Genomic DNA, 22,848 nt, shown 5'->3' with positions numbered 1-22,848 from the left:
CTAGATACACATAGGAGGGGAGGTGGTGTTAGAGGGAGTTACACTAGTGGTGTTAGACAATGGAAAAGTGGAAGGAGGTTCATGGGGAACCTAAATGCTGGCATGGACTGGTTGGGCCAAATGGCCTGTTTCTGTGCTGTATATGCCATTTGGGGGGAGGGGGGAGAATGGGGGTGATGGGAGGGGAGGAAGATTTGCCCCCGCTCTGTTGAGGCTGCAGGCTCTGCTACATAAAGGCGCAAGAGATGCTTGGCAGGGTGGATGGATGGGAGGGAGTTGGTGTGATCCTGCCACTATTTTCCCTCGGCTTCCATGTGCTCCCGATGTGGAGTCTCAAGGTTCTCAGAACTATCGCAGACCCTCCTCTATTTTGAGCAGTCAAGGACCAGGGATTTCACAAGGGCATTACATTGTATTTTTCCAAGAGGGGGTTTTGAAGACATTCTTGATACATTTTATTGACCTTGTAATCTGACTGTAATTCTACACACCAACTCTTCCTGTTACAATGATGGAACCACTGTCAACCCATTCAGGGAGCAATTGTTTGACTGAACCGGTGCTCAAGGACTCCCACCAGCCAGCCCTATCCCCACGAGTCCAAGACCCAACCCCACCCCACCTAACCCATATCCCCCAATGCTCTCTCAGTCAAATATTACAAGCAACTCTGAAGGGCACCTGTAATGCACTCCTCATCTTTTGTTAATACAGTGATATTTGGCCAGAATGATTCAGACAAACACACCCAACAGTACACAGATCTTGTACAAATTGGTTCTTTTCCTAACGCATCTGCAAACCAGAGCCAACGAACAAGTGACTTCATTGCAAACAAGCGCACAAAAGGATTTTCATCCTCTGGTGTGAGGTGGAGAAGGGAGTGGGGTGATGGATGGGTGAGAAAAGGAGGAAAAAACTAACTGGATTAACCCAGTGTAAATAAAACCATTTTAGATTAGAGTGAACAATTCCTTCATGGATTCCCAATGATTAACAACCACATTCTAAGCTCAATCCAACCGTGAACATTCAGTACATCATTTCCAACAACAGAGAGAAATAACATCAGTAACGTTCTAATCCATGGAGAAAGACATCCCACTGAATGGTTTCCACAAGCTCGCTTTCACAGTGAATGCTAAATCCTTCACGGTTTTAAAAATCTGAATTTTTCTTTCTATAAATAGATGTCCTCGGAGGATGGGGAGAGATAAATCTCCCGACACAGCCTGCGGACTTATTAAGATCGCCACTGAAGACAGAGCTGCAAACTGATTAAGATTCGCCACACGCTGTGGGCAACGTTTACCAACACCTCAGGCTCTCGAACCTGAATCTGCCAACGAGTTCACACAGACGTCATTCCACACACTTGAAAGGCAATGGAGAAGTCTGCGGTGATCCAGCCCTGCATCTTTGCATTACAACATATGGGATTCCTCACTTTGGATCCTGGCAGCACTGTGTTGGTCACTTCCTGTGACTGGTTACACATTAAGTAGAAAGGAAAGGCTTTAGTCCACAACAGTTGATGTTTACTAAGGGAATGAATTAAGAACACTTTGCCCTGGGGATGCAGGGGCTCATAATGAACACTAATTGCATCTCTCACTAAATGCAGAAATAACATGGGGGGAACAAAGAGAGAGAAGGAAAGCGGACATTTCCAGTGACAATCAGTGCAGCCCTGAACACAGAGGAGGTCTCCTTGTCAGGAAGAATCTAAACACAAAAGCCTGGGGATGTTAAACCTGACTTCAGCAGTGAAGCAAACTAGCCAGGATTCTACTGCTAGTCAGGACCCAATTACAGAGCACACGTGGTGGGCTTTGATGTCCTCCCTTACTGAATCACCTTCTGACAACAACCACTACCACCTCACATTTGTGGCAACACTTTCAAGGATGCTACACATCTCAAGATGCTTCACACGAGCTAAACAAAATTTCAGACGTGTCCAAAAGCTTGGTCAGCGATTTTATCTTTTCTTTTAAGAAAGACGTTAATGGAGGGAACTTGAACTTAGGCCCCAAGCAACTGTAGGCAGAGTTGCCGATGGTGAAGCAGTTGGATTGGGAAACAATGTAAGAGGCAGTGGCATGCTGTGGGTTTAGAGGAGGGTGAGACCATGCAGAGATATGGAACCAATATCTATCTGTTGACTTGATGTTGGACCACACCCCAGTTGTGTTCACCCACTGCCTTCACAAGAGCAATTTTGCAAGATAATTTCTTGTTTTAAATGTAGAACACCCAATGTAATTAGAAAATCCCATGATCAAATGGCTGAGGGAAGGCAAACTGATGACATACTATGTATCCAGAGACGTCGTCAGCTGTGGGTTGGTGGGTAACACCCTGTCTCGGAGTCAGGACATTGTGGGTCACTCCCTACTCAAGGTACTCAGCACCCATTCTAGAACAACATGGTAGTGTAGGAATGGAAGAAATGCTATATTTTTGCAAAGCACCATCTTTTGGAAGAAACCTTAAACCAAGGTCCTGTTCTGGTTGTCAAATGAGATCTTGAAATATAATTTGAATATAAGAAATAGGAGCCAGAGTAGACAATGGGGGTTTTCTACCCTGCTTTGCATTGAATAAGATCACCAATAACCACTAATAAAGATGCATTTCACTGTGTGTTTCGATGTACATGTGACTAATAAAGAAATCTTCTCTTATCCACTTTTCTGCCTGGTCCCAGCTGCCCTTATTATCTAAAGCTCCATCGATCTGACCCTTGAGTATACTCTGGCTGAACACGCACATCCCTTGGTTAAAGAACACCAAAGATTTACAACTGTGCAACAAAATTGCTCCTCAACTCATCCTGAATTTTGAGGTCTTCTCCCTAATTCCAGCAACAGAATGGAAGTCAAGATTAGATTAGCTTGGATCTTAATGAATGATGGAGCGGGCTCCAGGGTCCACATGGACGGTTCTTGCTCCTATTTCTTATAGCAACCACACTTTGCACAGCAGGTTGTACAAGCCACGCAAAAACAGGCCATTCAACCCAGCTACTCATTCACTTTTACCAATACAAGTAGAAGAAAAAGGGCACTTTGTGCTATCTTTGCTGTTCAATATGTTCACAACTGCTCTTTTACCTCAGAACCACTTTACTGCAACAATCCCATACAGCTTAATCTCAGTCTTAGATATACTCAGCAACTGATCCCTCTTGGATACAGAATTCCAAAGATTTGCAATCCTCTGGCTGAAGAAATTTCTTCTTGTATCATTCCTGAATGGCTGACCCCTTATTCTGGGACCATGATCCTTGGTTTTAAGTGAGATGGTCTCTCATTCTTCCAAACTCAACAGATCATAAGCGCGCTCTCCTTACCTGACAGACCTTCCTCACCCATCTTCTCCAAGCCTTTCACCCTCATTTGCTTAACAAACGAAGTACCTCAACAACCTTATGCTGGCAAATTCATAGAGTCAGAGAGATACAGCATTGAAACAAGTGCTTCAGCCCACTGTCGGCATTGACCATCAAACAACTTTTTACATTAACCCTATGTTAATCCCATTTTATTCTCCCCCCCCCCCCCCCACATTCTCATCAACTCCCTCAGATTCTACCACTCCCCTACACAGACAATTAACCTACCAACTCACACGTCTTTGGGCATGGGAGGAAACCAGAGCACCCGCGCAGTCACAGGGAGAACATGCAAACTCCACACAGACAGCACCCGAGGTCAGGATTGAACCGGGATCTTCAGAGCTCTGGGGCAGGAGCTCTACTAGCTGTGCAACGAAGTTTGGCAAGTTTTTTTGAACTCTTTATCGCTTTGAGTGCTTCTCTTCTATTTATGGCCACAGATACTGCCATGCACTGCAAGATCCTTCTAAATGAAGCACGTGTTAAAGACCAATGTAACCAGTCTCATCAATTCTCTGAGAAACATTCCAGCGTATTTCACCACAAGAATTTTGAAGAATCATTTTGTTAGCAAACTTTCTGCAAAATTTAACAAAGTGAACAACCGATTAACCTGCTTTGTGTAGGATCAGACAAAGATAAAATGTGCCCTGATGCAGGGTTTCGACCCGAAGCATCCACAGTTCCTTTCCCCTCACCGATGCTGCTCGACCCATTGAGCTCCTCCCACAGATTCTTGCTCCAGATTCCAGCGTCTCGTGTCTCCATAAACTTCTTATTCTTCAACCAGAATAGAAGCCACTTTCCACCTACAGTCTGAACTGAGAGACTCGTCTCCTGAAAATCATTTCTCCTTCAATTTGAGTCCAGAGTGAAGCTCAACAAACATACCGAAGAGAAGCACCATCAGCTTATTTAGGATTACATAGAACATCGAACATTACAGCACAGTACAGGCCCTTCGGCCCACGATGTTGTGCCGACATTTTATCCTGCTCTAACATCTATCTAACCCTTCCCTCCCATATTGCCCTCCATTTCTCTATCATTCATGTGGCGATCTAAGAGTTTCTTATATGTCCATAATGTATCTGCCCCCACAACCTCTGCCGGCAGTGCATTCCACACACCCACCACCCTCTGTGTGAAAAAAACTTACCTCCGACATCCCCCTTATACCTCCCTCCAGTCATCTTAAAATCATGCCCCCTCACGTTAGCCATTTTCACCCTGGGAAAAAGTCTCTGACTGTCCACTCAATCTCTGCCTCTTATCATCTTGTACACTTCTATCAAGTCACCTCCCTAGAGAAAAGCCCTAGCTCACTCAACCTATTAGTCAGGATTTGTAAAAATCCACCCAGGTGGCCGACAAGAGCAGAAAGAATTCCATTATTCCCAGTTGCAGTGGAGCAGAATTCTTGATTGCCGTGGGAGCTGGAGAGTTAATAAATCTTCAGCACTGCAGCCGAAGATCATGCTGCATCAGGGAAGGGGAATTGGTTGTGGTCCTGTCTTGAATCTGTTGCAGTGAAATCACTGAACCACTGTGTGAGGTTTAACACCTTCCTCAATGCAAAGTTGTCAAGACACTTATGGACGGCAGCACACAGGAAACTTATATTCAAATTGTTGCAGATTCAAGAAGAGGGAGCTCTAACTTGGAGTGGTGGTGTGGGGGGGCTGCGCTGTCCAATTTCAAACTCAGACCTCAGTGACACAAGTGTAATTGCATTCATTCTTTGTATGTTTATATCACCACCAACACGGGGTTTAACTGAAAACGGATTAAGCTATGAAGAAGTTGGGCTGACCTCGGACACTGCACTTCCAAATTCAGCCTCTCTCTCTCTCTCTCTCTCAAGGGACCCAAAACACTGAGCACAGAGGTTGGTTTGGCAGATTTGAGGGTACAAAATGGGAGGGGGTGGACACTGGATTATCTTCAGTTTCCGCACGTCATACTGGGAAGCCAATTCCTTTACACTTTAGAGTGGCTGTATATTTACTACCCAAATGCGACTCATGAGGGGTGGAACAGTGGTAGAGCTGCTGCCTCTAGGTGTCAGAAACCCGGGTTCAATCCTGACTCTGGGTGTTTTCTGTGCAGAGTTTGCACGCTCTCCCTCTGAGCAGCCCAGTTTCCTCTGGGTGCTCCGACATCTCAAACTTGTGCTGGTAGGTTAACTGACCGCTGTAGATTGCCCTCTGGTGATTAGCTGTGTGGTAGAATCTGGAAGGAGTTGATGGGAATGTGGAGAGAATAAAAAAATTGGGATTAACATAGGACATAGGATTGGTGTAAATGGGCTTTTGATGGTCGGCGCAGACTCGGTGGACCAAAGAGCCTGTTTCTGTGCTGTGTCTCTGCGTGAAGATACAGAGCTAGAGGTTCAGGAGGTTTTGGAACACAGCCTGCTTATGTTACAAGTTGACAAGACTGGGAAAACACGCATTGGTGTAAAACCCCCACAGCTGGCAAGTGTAAGGCTTTTTATACAGTGGCACCGTGCTTCCTTTCCAATAGCATGCCAGTGGTCTGGAGTGTTGCCTGGGATGCAGCTAGAGATGGGATTGGGGTCCAGAATGCTTGCATCTTTCCCACTCCCTTTAAACTTACTGGGTTCACTGGAAGATTTATTATACTGCTGTGTAGCATATTTATTTAAAGAAGTGTTTGGGTACTAAAAGGATTAACATCCAATGGTCAGGAAAATCCTCGAGTTTGGCACCAATACCCCCAGGGTCCCAGATTATCAGAGTTTATTGCATTAACACAAATAATCAAAAGCCAGGTCAGAGGGAGATTCCAGCAGGTATTTGAATAGGAGGGAAGAGTCTTTGAGGCCAAAACACCTAGAAACGTTGTGAGCTAAAGGAGGGCAAAGGATATAACAGGGTGCCCCAAAGCCAGAGGATTGCAGTTTCCAGAGGGTTCGTGAGCTAGAGGCAGCAATTGAGATAGAGAAGGGAAAACCACGGAGAGAACTTTAAATATGAGGAGATCCGGGGCCATGTAGGTCAACAAGAAGGCTGATGGGTTAAATAAACTTTAGCATGGGGGTGACCTGATGCAGCATGTGGCAAGGATCTCAATGCCAATGATGGGGGGGGAATGAGGGTGACTGACCTGGCAAAACTTAGCTCCTTCCATCTCGTCTTTGTTGCAAGTAACATGAGCCTAGGAATTAAATAGTGGAGCCCTGTATTTTTCCATTGCTCTGCAATTAGAAACTCAGAGTGAAATCCACTAATCCCATACTTTCCTTTTACCCTTCAATGCCTACCACCACCCTCCAGGTCCACCAACTCCCCCATTCCCCAACTGGTCAGAACGCCAACCCTTCCCATATCCTCAACCTACAAGCCCAACCTCCCACCACTACCACCAAGAACCAGTAATCCCACACACCAGATCCCCACGAGCACTCGTCATCTCTCTCCACAGCCTGGCTTCAATCGCACACTTCCACTCAGCATGGCAAAGTGCTGACCTCAGGAAGCCTACAGCAACAAATCCACAGCAGAAATATTCCCTGCCACCCTACACGATAAAGCACATCCACTTATAGTGCACAAGATTTTCTAAGTAATAAACTTTGGGATCTGGCTATATAAATATAAATTTTAGCTTCAGTTTCTGTCTAATGTTTCCAGAAGAATCAATGTTTCTACCATAATAAACTAATGCAATCCATCTCACTGATCCCAAGGCTCAAATACCACCCACACACTGCTCTCTTGTTGCTATACCTCAAGTATGTTTTCTGCCAAAATCTTTCAAGTTTTATTTTAATTCATCAGCACTATCCACCTCCACTGTCTTCCAGGCAGTCTGTCTGTACCTGCACCACCCTGTGTGGGTGTCAGCCACGTGTAGCACTGTTGCCTTTGAGTCAGAAGCTACAAGTTTGTCACATTCCAGAGAAGCTCAGCCAATACTGCAGTCTGCAGGAGCACCAAAGGTGCCAGGCTCCCAATTATCTGTTACACCAATGCTCCTGTAGTTTTGAGTGCACTTAAAAAGATCCTGCTCCGAGTTAGGGAGTCCCAAATAATATTCAAGCGTTCGAGTATCATCAGAACAGATTGGCTGAAATATCACCATTGGTGGTTGTGAGATCACGCTGTGTCCAGATTGGCTGCTGTGTTTCCTGTTTAACCGTGACTAAAAGTAGCTGATAGATTTCAAAATGCTTTGGGGCATCCTCAGCTTCAGATACATGCTAGAGAAATGCCTTTCTTTACTCTGTTCACAATTGCTGATCTTTACTTGTCCTTGTTTCAGTGGTCAGAGGTGAACAAATTAGATTCAAGCAGACCCCCTGAGACACAAGTTTGGATTAGAACACAGAAATAGAACACTACAGCACAGTACAGGCCCTTCGGCCCACAATGTTGTGCCGACATTTGATCCTGCTCTAAGATCTATCTAACCCTTCCCCCTCCCATATAGCTTCCCATTTCTCTACCATTCATGTGTCTATCTAAGAGTCTCTTAAATGTCCCTAATGTAGCTGGTGAAGTCAAGAACTTGCAGATACTGTGACCACAAAGGTAACCATTTCTGCACCTACTTCACAGCCACAGCCCGGTTAACCTTACTTAACCGTTAATGGGGCCAGAGAGGCGAGATTAGTCCATGAGTCACAATCCCAAGAATTCTGGAAGGCTGCATATCATTGCATATCATTGCAACACTCTATCCAGCCAGACTGGAGATCATTGGTCCATTCCTCACATTGCTGTAGGTGTCCAAGATTGATTTTATGCATGTAATTTATGTTTAACTATCCCCCACTCAGTGCATTTTTCTATCCTGCATTTACTGAAAGAGTTTACTGTAGTTCCAACTTCTTTTGAAGTGGAGAGGAGTTGGGAAACATCTGGTCATAATACTCCAGACACGTCGGTATTGAGGCAGGTGAGGTAAACAAGATCACCTGTTCTTGCCTGTCAATAGCAAGTGTTCCCTGGGTGTAAGCAATAATTGTGTATTCTCTCTCTAAGGGCTTTGAATTCCAGTGGTTCTGCACTACTTTCACAATCACTGAATTCTAACATAACCTCTGATGTGTCATTTAACTACTCAGAGCAGCAGAAAACATTACAGTGTAATGGTGCAGAGGTAGAGAAACACTCAAGAGGGTCCTACCCTGTTAAACATTTTTCCTCCTGTTCTTGTTTGGAATGTCCCAAAGGTTATTGGGTTCATCAAGAATACAGAGGAGGGGGTAGGGGATATAGCTGGCCACATTTCATGTGATACGTTGTTAGAATCAGTTCCCAGACAGAGAGAGATGCACAGACAGAGAGAGAGACAGACAGACAAAAAAGGAAAAAACTATCTCAATTCCTTTGACGAATGGACTGCTTCACATCAGTTCTGAGGAATTCTCTGCCTGGAATTTATCAGGAGCAGGGAAATATATTTCTGCATTCCTAGTGAAATTCCTGTTGTGTTAAATATTACATTCCAGTCAACCCCAAATTCCTTGCCTTTTTAGAGAGTAATATGTTGTTGGGCTTACAATAACAACGTCACCAGTCAGATAACAGGTAAAACCAAGATTACAGCTGAAGATGTGCATCTCTTGTTGAACACACTATTCAGACTTCTAAACACCCAACAAATTCTCACTCCCTCCAGCCCAACAATCCTTCAAGGTTTCTGCTTTCCTTCAAATGTCCGCTTGCTCATTCCTAATTTCCACCGCACGGCCATGATGTAAATTTGGTAAATTGGTTTATTATTGTCACAAAATTTTGTTTTGAGTGCCAGCCACACAGATCATTTCATCACATCAGTACATCAAGGTAGTACAAGGGAAAAGCAGTAACAGAATGCAGAATAAAGTGTTACAGTTACAGAGAAAGTGCAGTGCAGGTAGACAGTAAAGTGCAAGGCCATGATGAGGTAGATTGCAAGGTCAAGAATCCATCTTAATGGACAAGGGAACCATTCAGTGGTCTCATAACAGCAGGATAGAAGCTGTCCTTGAGCCCGGTGGTACGTGTTTTCAGGCTTTTGTATCTTCTGCCCGATGGCAGGGAGCAGGAGAGAGGGTCTGGGATGGGTTTAGGGAGGGATTTCCCAGGTGCTGGAAATCCCTCCCTAAACCTCTCCACTACCTGGATACCTTCCTTAAAGGAGCAACACATAAGATACTGGAGGATACAGGTCAGGCTGCATCTATGGAGGGAAATGGACAGTCGACGTTTCAGGTCGAGACCCTTCACCAGTTCTGATCAGAGCGCACAGCCTCAGAATAAAGGGATGTCCCTTTAAGACTGAGATGGAGGAGGAATTTCTTCAGCCAGAGGGTGATGAATCTATGGAATTCATTACCATGGACGGCTGTGGAGACCGAGTCATTGGGTGTATTTAAGAAATTGATAGGTTCTTGATTGGTGAGATGGTTAATGGTATGCGGAAAAGGCAGGAGAATGGGGTTGAAAAAAAATCAACCATAATTGAAGCAGATTCAGTGGGCTGAATGGCCTAATTCTGCTCCTAGATCTTACGGTTTTATGGTGTGCAAGTCAGGGGCCAGGTTAACTACATCACAACAATGACGACACTTCCAATCATTTCATTGGCTGGAAAGTGGTTTGTGACCTCCTGAAACACAAGTGAAAGGCACTATAGAAATGCAAGTCTTATTTTCTTTGTGCTGAAAGGCAGAGCTTCATTTGAGCAGATCAGAACTGGAAACACCAGCTGATTTATTTTCTCTCAGTCCCTGCCAATGTCACACCTTGCATCCAGATCAATAACCATGCTCGAGTTAAACCAACTGTCCTGCCCTCACCTAGTCTGTCTGAGAAAGCCTGCCAATACAAGAAGACAGCCCTCTTCCCCCAGTCTCTCTACAACATCCATATATTTTACACAATAACCAGAACTGGCTTGCTGCATCATACAGGAGGAGTGGAATTAGTTTGGTTACCATAGGGATCTCTCCCGCGGGCTGAGATTTTATAAACAGAAATCACTGTGTGCTTGGTTTTCTGACCTTGGGTATTTTCCACAAAGGGGAGAGATCAAACTTCTGCCTTGGGCTCTGTCAGGTACTAGGCTTCCATTACCCTCACCCCAACTTTACCTTGCTTCCCCCTTTGTTTGTCACCCAATTATCCATTGCCCAGGTTCCAACATCTACAAACAGGCTCTGCTACCACCTGAATACCACAAGGCAGCAGGAGTCCAAGTTCACATTGTTGAGGGCCCCACTTTCAACCATCAATTATGTTCCTCGGGCAACTGTGATGCCTGAAAAATCCCAATCCATTAAGTTCTCAGCACCCTGACCTGCATTCTTCCCTCAACCACCAAGCAAGACAAACCAACCGTCATTAATTTCATTGGATGGGATCTCTATGGATGAAATGATCTGCCTGACGTTTCCACACTGGTATGAAAGCTGGAGAGCCCATTGGAATAACCGAAGGATTTGATAGAGGCCATGCAAATTGTAGGCACTTTCTCCAATAGAGTGTGGCAATACCCAGGTGGAGACCATGGTCAGTCAGCCTTTGACCAGAAGACAAGTGGCCAATGAAAGCATGCTCCATAATTTGGGATTCTATTTCATCGTATCTGATCGTAAAAGGGACTCACAATGGAATATTGCTGATAAATAAAGGAATTCTCTGGTAAAAAGAATGCAATATAAAGAAAAGACCATTCTAATAAAAAGGAACATGTAACGTAAATGTTAACTTTATCGCCAGTGTCTGTCATGTCCGAGATTCCAGTCACAGAAGCCTCAAATGCTGTCAGACACATTGTGCTCATTCTTCACAGTCTGGTCTCCGCTCACTTTCTGCGCAGCAATCCGATCTCCTTGGTTGAATCAACTGCAGAGGAAGATACCCACAACGGCAAGTACAGCCGTCACCACACATTGTGTGGAAATACTCAGAAAATACACATGCTCAAACCAAAACACTTCAAGAGCATGAATATAGTCATTTTTTTCCCCCAGATATTGTTGGATTTGACTGTTTTAAGTAGTTTTTTTTTAAAACATGTATAGTGTTTAATACACCTTAAGTGGCTGTACAAGGAACAGCTGCTTCTTAGCTTATTGGTTCGTTCATCGGGTGAATACGTGCTTTCTCATTGGTTGATTTTGCCACAGATATCTAATAGGTTTCCTGATTGGACTATTGTTATCTAAGGAGTACCTCTTATCTCAGATATAAAAGGTGTCATTTTTTGTTTATCACTGTCTTGCCCCCCACCCCCTCTTTTCTTTATCCCCCCCGGCCCTAGCTCACTTTTAGTTCCTTTGTCTCGGCTCATCTCCCAGTAGTAAAGCTGGTGCCATGTGCTCTGTGACTGTTTCTTTGTTTTAAACTTTTCCAATAAAACTTTGCGAAGCACCAAGTTGTTTTCAACTCATTCTTAGACTCCTGAAAGAACCAGCAGATTTGAAAATAACCGGATCCGACAATTTGTAGAGGCCCTGAAGATTGAATCTAGTGAGGTAGGATTGGCGTTACTGGAAAGTGTGCAATGAAATCTCCCAGTCACTACAACCTGAACACAGTTACACTCCAGGTTCTCAGAATTTTATTATCTTCTTCACCCCAATTTAAGCTCAACAATTAACTGAATGTACAAGGACAAGGTCCTGTTGAAACAAGGAGCTAAAAAGTAGCATTTAATCTTATTGGAAACTGTACAAGGAGCCATAGGAAATGAGAACTCCGAGTCCAGCCTCAATAAATGGGAATAAATCAGGAAGCTGCTTTATCATAAACTCTCTCTCCAGTTATCTAAATATTTAAATAGAGCATTTCATTCCTCCAAACAAGAAGTTAAGGGATGCAATGACCCAAAGTTACTGACATTTCTCTCACAGTATGACACCTAGATGTGTGCAGTGAATGAGCTGCCTTACACAGTTCAGTGCCAGAGCCACACCCTTGGATCCAATGGAGTTTAGTTCAGGAGGACGTGATGGGTCAGGAAAGGAATTTTCCTCCTGCTCTGCACTATTTCACATCAGGGCTCCTGCAATAAACCATAGGCTTGTGACGGAGCTGGTTCTGTGCATCTGCTACTTCCATCAACTCAGACACAGCAGGAGGGGATGAGGGCTCTGGTCACGTACATACAGGAGAGCTGTTAATGGTGCATAAAGCAACCATCTGCTGTAAATCTTTGAAAAAGAAACTTTTTATATTTCCGCTCCATCCAAGCTTCAACCCGTCCACCAATAAGCACACAACTCTATTTTCAGTCAACACACCCCAGATCCATCCACCATCTTCTACACGTCACCTACTTCACAGAATCCTATCCACCATAACCCGAAATTCACTGGCCTGCACTGGCTTCATTTCAACATGTCAATGCAAACTCAAACCAACAGGATCTCACATCAACTTAACTCTCACTTTCTTCAGTTCTGCACCTGGCAGGCATTATAGATTTCTCCACCTTGCCCTCAGGTGTCTCTCATCTTCTTTTGGTATTGGTATCTTTGACATGGTTTACCTTGGACTTGGAATTCTTCTAGTCTCTCCAACCCTAACTCCTTTCAGTCACTCATTAAGTCCATCTCTGCCTTATTTCTTGATTACCTGAATATCTCCTTCTATAAGCTTAATGCCAATCTGTCTCACTATGATTCTGGAAACTTGGATTACACTTAAAAGATACTTGGACAGGTACATGGATAGGAAAGGTTAGAGTAACATGGGCCAAACAGGAATCTTGGTCAGCATGGACCAGTTGGGCCGAAGAGTCGTACAGCACAGAAATGGGCCCTATCTACATCTATTTCTAGGTATTTTTGGCAGCCAGGAGGATTAGAGGATGACTTGTACATCAGTTCAACTTCAGCAGCACGTTCATCGAATAAAATTAGGGTTGAACTGGAAGTTTATTTTTCAGGTCTTTTTTCCCCCCCTCATATTTTACTAAACTATATTTGAAGCAATGAAATTGTAAAACAACAGTCTATTATCATTCAAAACGCAAACCAATTTCTTCCTCCTCCTCCCCATCATTGAAATAAAGCTTACAAGGAAAAAACTGTGTGTGCATTAAACCAAAGAAAGGTGCTTTTGCAAGGGTGGCTCCTCCCAATAATAGAGTAGGGTGGGAGGAAGCAACTTGTACACTACGGGTGAATTACATGGTACTCTGTCAATGCTAGTTGGCAGCAGGAGCACTTATCATATAGTTGAGACATTCCAGATCATTTTGCGAGTAATGAAGCACGTCAGATGTGTGACTACTGTTCCACAAGCAAATGGTGTGACCAATGAGCACAGCAAGACTGCACAAAGAGCAAGTGACTTATTAATCTGTTTTATGATGCAGGGTGCAATGCAAGTGTGATCAGAACAGAGCCAGAAAAGGTACAAGGACAAATGAAACTAAAACCCTTGTGGTAAGGAGTGTGGATGCTGATAATACTGTACTAATGGTTAATTATTTAGAGGTTCTGATCGCTTGCAATCTGCTGCCTTGCCAAACAGAACTCCGGTAAACAGAGTGGAGACACTGATCAGACGCATGTATAAATAAACAGATGAGCATTTCCAAGACTCAGACCTGTGTGCTCCTCTTCCATTTAACTGGATTGACACAAGCAGATCTGACCCAGGTGTGATGTCCCCATCCTCCCATTCTCAGCCACACACTTTGGAATTGTAACTTTTAAATTGCAAAACTAGAGAAACAAATAGTTTTGAAAAATTAATCTAGCTCATTTCTCTCTTCTCCATTTCCTATCAAGGATGTCTTGGTCAGCATGGACCAGTTGGGCCGAAGGGCCTGTTTCCATGCTGTACAGCTCTATGACGTGCCACAGCCGATGAAGTACTTTGGGTCAGCGTTGTAGTACAAAGCAGTGGGATTCACCACTTCACAGAAAGAGTGAGGTGTGTGCCAGGAGGGGCGATCTTGGAGCCAGGAGCCTCTTATCAGCCTGCGATTCTGGCACCCAGCAGACCAGCCACTCAAATTTTCCACAGCAGTGTGTTGCCCCTCTCTCAGACTGTGATTCAGGTGCTGATAAACCCTTGAGGGTTGGTAACTCAAGCACGAACTTATACCAAGTTGCTCCCTTATGTAATTTGCACAAGTTTACACGAATAACTACTAGAATCCAACTCTCTCAACCCACCAATCCGGTTTCCCCTCTTCCCTCCCTACCAATCCTCTTTATTTCTTCCTTGCCCCACACTTCCCTCCCCAGCTCATCCCCCTTTCACCCACTCATCTTAATCTGAACAGCCTTCTGGTTCTTGGAGACACAAGAGACCGCAGATGCTGGAATCTGGAGCAAAAGACAAGCTGCTGGAGGAACTCAGCAGGTCAGGCAACATCCGTGGAGGGAAGCGGACAGTCGACATTTCGGGTCGAGACCATTCATTTGGACTGAAAGAGTAGAGGGGAGATAGCCAGGATAGGGAGGCGAGGGGAAGGGATGGGGCAGGAGCTGGCAAGCGATAGGTAGATCCCGGTGAGGAGGGGGTGATTGGCAGATGGTGGAGGGAAGGGTGGAAATAGCAGAAGATAGGAAATAGCGGCCCTTTCCTGCCTCTAACTATAAGCTCCCGGCCTCTGTGTCTCTCTCCACCTTCTCTCCATCTGCCAGTCAACCTGAATCCACCATTTGCCAGCTCTTGCCACCCCTCCCACCCCCCCTCTTTATACCAGCCATCTCCCCTCGACTCTCAGTCCAGATGTAGGCTCTCAACCTGAAACATCGACTGTCCGTTTCCCTCCACAGATGCTGCCTGACCCGCTGAGTTCCTCCAGCAGGATTTTTTTTTGCTCCTTGTTCTTGGAACTTGCTGGCAGTGAACCAGGATCAACAAATCTCACAAAAGGTGGAGAGACCCAATCTTTGGAAATTGAACACAGAAACATTTGTACAAGTCACCTGATTAGGCATCATGGGATCACAACGCATGGTCAGTGTCACATGACTGACGCTTTGGAACTCCTCCAGCCAGCATTGGCAAACCCACACATTAGTATCCCACAAACAACAATCTATTACTTTAGAGAGCTTGACTGATAAGTGTTGGCATGCTGTTTGATTCAGTTTTCCCAGACCCCTCAACATCTCAGCACAATTCCTCGAGGTCAGATCAACAGGGTGACCATGACCTCACATCCTGCATCCCGCCTACAATTCCCAAAACTTCCATTAATTTGATGAGTTTGAATCTGTAACGCTTCCTGCTTGGAATGCCCCAGCTGCTTAGTGTTTAATCAGGTGGTTTAAGCCTCAAATTATCACCAATTTCAACGAATAGGCAATAATATTGTCACAAGGGCAACTCCACCTCCTTGCCCCTAGTCCCCACCACGTGCCCGATTGCTGAGCAGGACCACAGGAAGGTTGGAATCATTGGAAAGGCTTAACAAGAAATGAAGCTTCCTGAAGCAGCAACAGTTGGAAGGAAAGGCTGGGGCAGACCATCCATGACCATACAATGGCAGGACAGGCTTGAAGGGCTGAGTGGCCTTCTCCCATTCCTGTTTGCTCCTGTGGACACAATATTATAAGGACACAGACCTGCCATTAAAGATTTACTTGTATACAAATACAAAGTAAAATTAAGTGGCAAGGCACAGTCCAAAAAGTCCTGCACTTTCTGAATCTGGTATATTTGACCCGGGTTCAATTCCGGCTGCTGCCTGTAAGGAGTTTGTACGTTCTCCCTGTGTCTGCGTGGGTTTCCTCCGGGTGCTCCGGTTTCCTCCCACATTCCAAAGACGTACGGGTTAGGAAGTTGTGGGCATGCTATGTTGGCGCCGGAAGTGTGGCGACACTTGCGGGCTGCCCCCAGAACATTCTATGCAAAAATTTCACTGTGTGTTTCGATGTACATGTGACTAATAAAGATATCTTATTAGACTGGAGACAGAAGAGACTGCAGATGCTGGAACCTGGAGCAACAAACAAGCTGCTGGAGGAACTGAGCAGGTCAAGCAGGATCTCTGTATGTGTGGGGTGGGGGATCTGATGCAATGTTTCAACCCAAAACATCAACGATTCCTCCCCCCACCGATGCTGCGAGTTCCTCCAGCAGATTGGAGACAGAACAAGAGACTGCAGATGCTGGAATCTGGAGCAAAACACAGAACAGTGGAGGAACTCAGCGGATCGAGCAGCATCTGTGGAGGGAAATGGACAGTTGACGTTTCAGGTCGAGACCCTTCACCTGGACCACCTGCGAGCCCAAAATGTTGACTGTCCATTTCCCTCCACAGATACTATCTGACTCGCTAAGTTATAGAGTCATAGATTTATACAGCATGGAAACAGGCCCTTTGGCCCATCTAGTCCATGGGCTCCTCCAGCATTTTGTGTGTTGCACCAGCAAATTGTTTGTTGCTCTGGTTTATTCGACATTCTAAGAAACTGTAGGAGCATTAAGAGCCATGACACCGAACCAGACACCACACATAACATGGACATGGACACTAGTGGGAGAAATAAAAGGAAGAGAACAGAGACAGATCGAGGTGAAGTGCACTGATGATGATGGGATCAGCAATATTTTCTGAAGGTGCAGAAACCATAATTTAAAAACAGTGTGACCCCACCCCAACTCAAGTATGGCAGACTGCCTCATCAATTGAATAAATATCACAAAGGAGGAAGCCACCAGACCTTACCTGAAGTATCACACTAAGAAATGGAGTACTTCTAACATGTGAAAGACAGAAATTTAAAAAGAAATTGTGGGTTTTTTTGGAAGATGATGTTCTATGCATGCAGTCTCAGATCACACTTCAGAGCAGGTGCGAGAGGAAACCAACTAGTCTGACAAACAGGTCTCACCTCAATGTCACTTCCCTCAATACGCTCTCCTGTACAATCGTTAATGGTTAGGTAGCCACTTTGCCTACTGTCCACAGTTTCCATAGTTCCAGAGACTGTGGAAAAGGTGAAAAAGGAAATGAGAATAACTTGACATTTCCAACAGGAGAAAGTGAACAGGCTGTGGCTTTTCTCCCCCTCCAGAACAGCTGTGGTGAGAAGTGATGGAGGTCTTGGAGATTATGAACATTTTTAAACAGGGTAGCTATCGTGAGGTCTTGACTTTCAGGGGTTGCAAAACCAGGGGTCATTAAGACAAGAGAGTCACATTAAATAGATCGGACAAAACAGAATTTTTTTTCACCCTGAGCATGGATAGAACATGGAATCTCATTTCTGTGATTGGACATGACAAACATAGAAGGGAAAACTGGATAAACTCAAGGGAGAAGAAAGGTAAACTAACAGGGTGAGATAAAGGAGTGAGGGGAGGCCACTGTGAAGCACAAGTGCAATATGAAATTGTGCAGACTCATTCTCTGCTGTTGACACAATCTAAGTTTCATACTCCAAGCAGCAGTGTGATCTCAGTTGTGTCTGAATTGTAGTTTTGCTGGCCCAGATTTGAGTGAGCAATTTCTTATGAACATGAAGGTTTGACACACTGATGGCAGTTCCTTGCAGAGCCTATCAATCTGTCAGCACCTTCAGACACTTGGACATGACGGAAATGGAAGACAGAAGTTAGACCAGCTGGGAAAACATAAGGAGTTCTAGCGACCAGACAGAAAGGCCAGTGTTGGCAACTCAAACTCTCACTGCTCTTCAATTAAGTAGACTTTGGAAAACTTGGCTGTTTATAACAAGGTGGCAGAGCCAACAACAAAAGCAAGAACATTGAGACAAAGCAGGGGGACAGATCACTGATAAACAGAGGGAGAAAAAACAGAGACGAAGGATTGAGAGCAAGCGTGCCAAAGAAGGGGGACAGAATAAACCAGAGAAGAACAGGGAGAAGACAGAAGGACAGTTGGTCATGGTTGAACAGCTGAGCGAAGTCTACCAGAGAACAAATAGGGTGAAATAATTGGGCAGCTGTGACAGAGGCTGGAAATGGACGGTAGAGCACAATCCCATTGACATCACCCTGCTGGATTGCAAGGGGCCACGTTTGATTCTGGTTCCTCTCCCAGTCCAGTGGTCTGATATCTGACCAGGAAAAGTGACAACTCCATGCTCTGCCTTCTCACACACACACACACACTCTTTCCTTCTCTCTCATTGTTCTCCCTCCTAGACACAATGCCTGTAGAACCTCAGCAAGGGTCAATCTTCACAGGAGAAAAAAATATTCCCATTTATAAGAAAAAAAATGTGCGCTCTGCCGGGTCAACACTGCAAATATAAATAATCCTCTGCAGCTGAAAAGATGCTAATTTTGAAGAACCGATTTATACAAAGTCTAAAAATAGCTAAGGTTGCGTTTTGAGCTCAGAATATCAGTGACTTTGAATGAGCACAGCATCCATCATCCATCCCAAATCAGGCTGCTAAACCACTCTCCTCAGCTGCCACTTCAGAATCAATGAGGCGGGAGATCGCTCAACAAAAGCAGAGGAGATTGGCTTCAAACCACCCTTTGAATGAGACAGAACAGATGTAGTCTTCCCCACTAATCCAGTCAAACCCCACCCCCATATGCACACACCAGCAGATGAAGAAGTCTGTTGTGGAGATTATAAATTCTCCCAATGGCCTATTTGACATTATTCCCATTTCAAGATATTCTAGCTGTGCCCAACAGGATAAAAGCATTATCTGTACTAAGTAACCACTACATCACTTTGTAGAATAAAAACTTTAAAAATATATTAACTACAATCAGCATTTGTTTGCACTTCTTCTTTCTACTTCCAGTTATTATTATGTGAGCAATAGAGTGTTGTTCCAGCATCGATATAATGGTTCTTTCTGTTACTATTTACTGCAGATGCAGTTATATAGTATGAGTACAACTTGTGCATGAAATATTAGCAGGGTATTTCAGTCAGTTGCCTAGAGTCCCAGTACCCAGCTACATATACTCACTGCATTACTTACAGGCAACTCTCCCTTGCTGGAACTACACTCCAGGGAACAGAGGGAGATTAGCACTGTTTTGAAGCTGGCATGTGTAGCTCATTTAAAGGCAGTTAGTTCTAGACAGCAATTACATTTCAAGCAAGCAATCAGAGGCTAGAGTCTATGTTCAGTCACTGTGGACTTGTACATTGCCTGGCATTTATCAATAGCACACTGTCTGGGGGCATTACATGGTAAAGCAGATTTGCATTGAATACGTCACTTATCGATTCAATTACAAAGCTTCACAAATCCATGGATTAACAGACCCAATGAAGTGCAAAATTTTCCATGAGTTCACTTAAACTCAAATGCAAATCTATTCTGGAGACAGGAGAGACCACAGATGTTGGAATCTGGAGCAAAAAACAAGCTGCTGGAGGAACTCAGCATCCGTAGAGGAAAATGGGCAGTTGCTGTTTCAGGTCAAGGCTCTTCAATTTGGATGCATTTCATTTGGATGCATTTCATTTGGATGGCTGAAACACAATTTTCCAAGTAACATACTTGGCCAACAAACAATCTGCTGGAGGAACTCTGCAGGTTGAGCAGCATCTGTGGGAGAAAAAGGAATTGTCAATGTTTCAGGTCAAAACGCAGTCCTGATGCAGTGTTTTAACCTGAAACATCGACAATTTCTTCCCCCTCCCACACACACACAGATGCTGGTCGACCCACTGAGTTCCTCCAGCATATCGTTTGTTGCTACAGATTCTACTCTCTGCAGTCTCTTGCATTTCTAATATACTTAGCCCTTTAAATATGTTAACCATCTCAATGCACTACCTATTGCATTATTTTTGGGAAAGCTAATTCTGAAGGTACTTGTTTGTTTTGGGAGTTGGCGAGGGATCATGCCTTGACATGATCCACTGTTTTGAGCAGTTGCACAGTTTTCTGGCTCCACTTCTGCTCTGCTCAAATCCGAGGGAGCTAATACATCAGCAGAAGCAGCATCAAAAGACATGCCACTGAACCAGGGAGCCGTCACATCATCATACTGCGCACGTCACAAGGAGAAAGAGTTCACAAGCTTGGGTTCCAAGAACCCAAGCTGCAATGTGCCAACCATAGCTCTATGGGTAGCCTCACTGCCAGGAGGTGTGGGTTCAAGTCCCACCACAGGTAGTTGAGCACATCATTCTGCCAAGCTTTAGTACAGAACTGGGAGACACACGAACCAAAAAATGGTGGTGGTGTTGTTCAGCTGAAATATGAAGCTGAGGCCCCATTAGTTCTCTCAAGTGGACATAGAAACCCATAGTGCTATTTGAAAAAAAAAGAAGAGTTATGTGCTGATGGCTATTAATTACATCTTAACCAATAACCCAATCGAGACAGCCTGTTGGAGACAAGAGAATGCAGATGCTGGAAATCTGGAGTAACATACAAAGGGACAACCTTGGTTGTGGGATGCTCTACCATGTACAAATTGGCTGCTGCATTGCTGCTGCAATAGTGACTACACTTCAAAAAAAATGGCTGCAAGGTCCTTTTGAATGTCACGAGAGGAACATGAACAGCAGTAAATTAACAAGTCTTTCTTCCTTATTGTCCAACCCCTTTACAGACCCTTGGCGGAACTTGCACGCTGCAATGGCTTTCAGAAACACTGTGGTGGTGAGAAGATAGCAGGCAATCCCACACCTTGTAGGAAGTTTGACACCAGATGGTGGAAGTACTTACTTGACTCTGCAACTTGCTTTGTTTCTTCAAGCGCAGGTTTTCTGGAGTGTCTGCCACAGCGGTGAATGAAGATTTTGGGTAGTGCCTGGGGAAAACAATAGAAACAAACACCCTTAGTTTCCATGGTTACACACATATTCCCACAAGGTTTCACTTCATTACCAAAGCAAGCAACAGGAATTATAAAAATGGGAGAACATTTCTTCCATTTGGGTAGAAAACATGACACCAGCACGACTTCATTCTGGAAATCAACACCTCAGCCACACGTTGCAATCTACACCAATTGCAAGAATGTGAAAAGGTAACTCAACCCATTCTCAGAAAATTCTGGAAACACTCAGGAGAGTAGATTCCTGGACCAGAAACATTAACTGTTTCTGTCTCCACAGATGCTGCCTGGCCTGCCTGAGCATTTCCAGCATTTTCTGTTCTTATTCCAGATTTCCACCCATTCTCGTGTCTACTTCATGCACAACGGTTTATCTTTGGATTCCTCTGCTCCTCATGCAGTTATGCAAGGAAAAATTAATTGCTTCCCCCACAAGTGGTCAGCTTCTACCAAAAGGGACCTCCAAGCAGCCAGAGGAAGCCTTCAGCTAATTGATGAGCCATATTTTGCCAATCTCTGTATTGATTATTTTAACAGTGCACATTTGAACAAAGCGAGCACAGATGTTTGCAGGTCACTTCGTCATGGGTTCAATACCCCAATGCAAAGACTTTGCATTACAATCTAGGTTGACTGAGGGAGTTCTGCACTGTTTTTTTTGTTGAGATGTTAAACAAAGCAGGTCTTGCTTGTTGAATGCAAAAGATCCCATGTCACCAATCCTTTGAGCAGAAAAGTTACTCCCAGAGGCCTGACCAATATCTACCCCACATTCAACACTACTGGAAAGAAAAACAGATGACCTGGCCATTCCTATTTATGGGAGCTTGCTCTGCACAAGTTGGCTATAAAGCACCTTGGGCCACTGAAATTGTAAAAGCCATTCTGCAAGTACAACTTTTCATTTCTCGTAGAAAAAGGAATACATGTGTACAAGTGAGTAATGATTTATCTTCTCTCAGAGTAACCAAGAGAATCTATGGTTAGATATACACATCTCTTTCATTAGATGTCTGTACTCAGATTTACTAGTGATTGGGTAGGACATTCAGACCCTCAAGCCTATGTTGCTCTTCAATGATACCACAGCTGATCTACATCTAAATTCCATCTACTTGCCATTTCCTCAGCACCCTTGACTAATAAAGCTCTCATTGACCAGAGTTTGAAGTATTCCTCAATAGTTTTCAGGAAAGATTTCCATTACCACTGGGTGGCAAAGTGCTTCCAAATTGGCCAAGCTCGAATTATAACGTTATTTCCCTTTGTTCTGGAGACCCTTAATACCCCATTATTTCTGCTGTTGTTTGTAAATAGACATCATTGCACTGGCTTTCTTTGAACACAAATGTCTACTGGCAGAAGGTGCCCAATGTCCATCTCTGCTTGGGATTAAAATTAAAACCCAACCCAAGCCCCCTCAGCTGATCCAAACACAATCCTCAGGATTTAACATTTTTTTCCCCCAGAACCAGTCGACCAGCCTCAGAAATGATGCTGTTGATCAATGTGAGGATGAAATAAGAATGGAAGCTACATGCGGTAATACCAAGCAAATCATCCTGACCTGGACACAATCCAGATCCAAATATTTTGCCAGAACATACAGCCAACCCAACCCAACCCCAATACAGAGTCAGATGTGGTCAGGCTCTATCCCAATGTACATATACATTCAATGGAGATGGCTACATTGAAAACAGTGAAAGGGAGAAGGAACAAATCTGC

At 44.3% G+C, this 22,848-nt stretch overlaps 1 protein-coding gene across 1 annotated transcript in view; it reads right to left on the bottom strand.

The window, feature by feature from the left end:
- lasp1 (LIM and SH3 protein 1) overlaps positions 1-22,848 on the bottom strand; it is a 124,438-nt gene that overhangs the window by 37,089 nt on the left and 64,501 nt on the right. Inside the window, exon 3 of the mRNA XM_052038613.1 lies at positions 21,009-21,093. Coding sequence (XP_051894573.1) covers positions 21,009-21,093 — 85 coding nt within the window. The remainder of the gene's footprint in view (positions 1-21,008; positions 21,094-22,848) is intronic.

This window comes from Pristis pectinata, chromosome 25 (assembly GCF_009764475.1).
Source record: "Pristis pectinata isolate sPriPec2 chromosome 25, sPriPec2.1.pri, whole genome shotgun sequence".
Lineage (NCBI taxonomy): Eukaryota > Metazoa > Chordata > Chondrichthyes > Rhinopristiformes > Pristidae > Pristis > Pristis pectinata.
The sequence above is the reverse complement of the archived record's forward strand: the minus strand, read 5'-3'. Positions and strand labels throughout refer to the sequence as shown.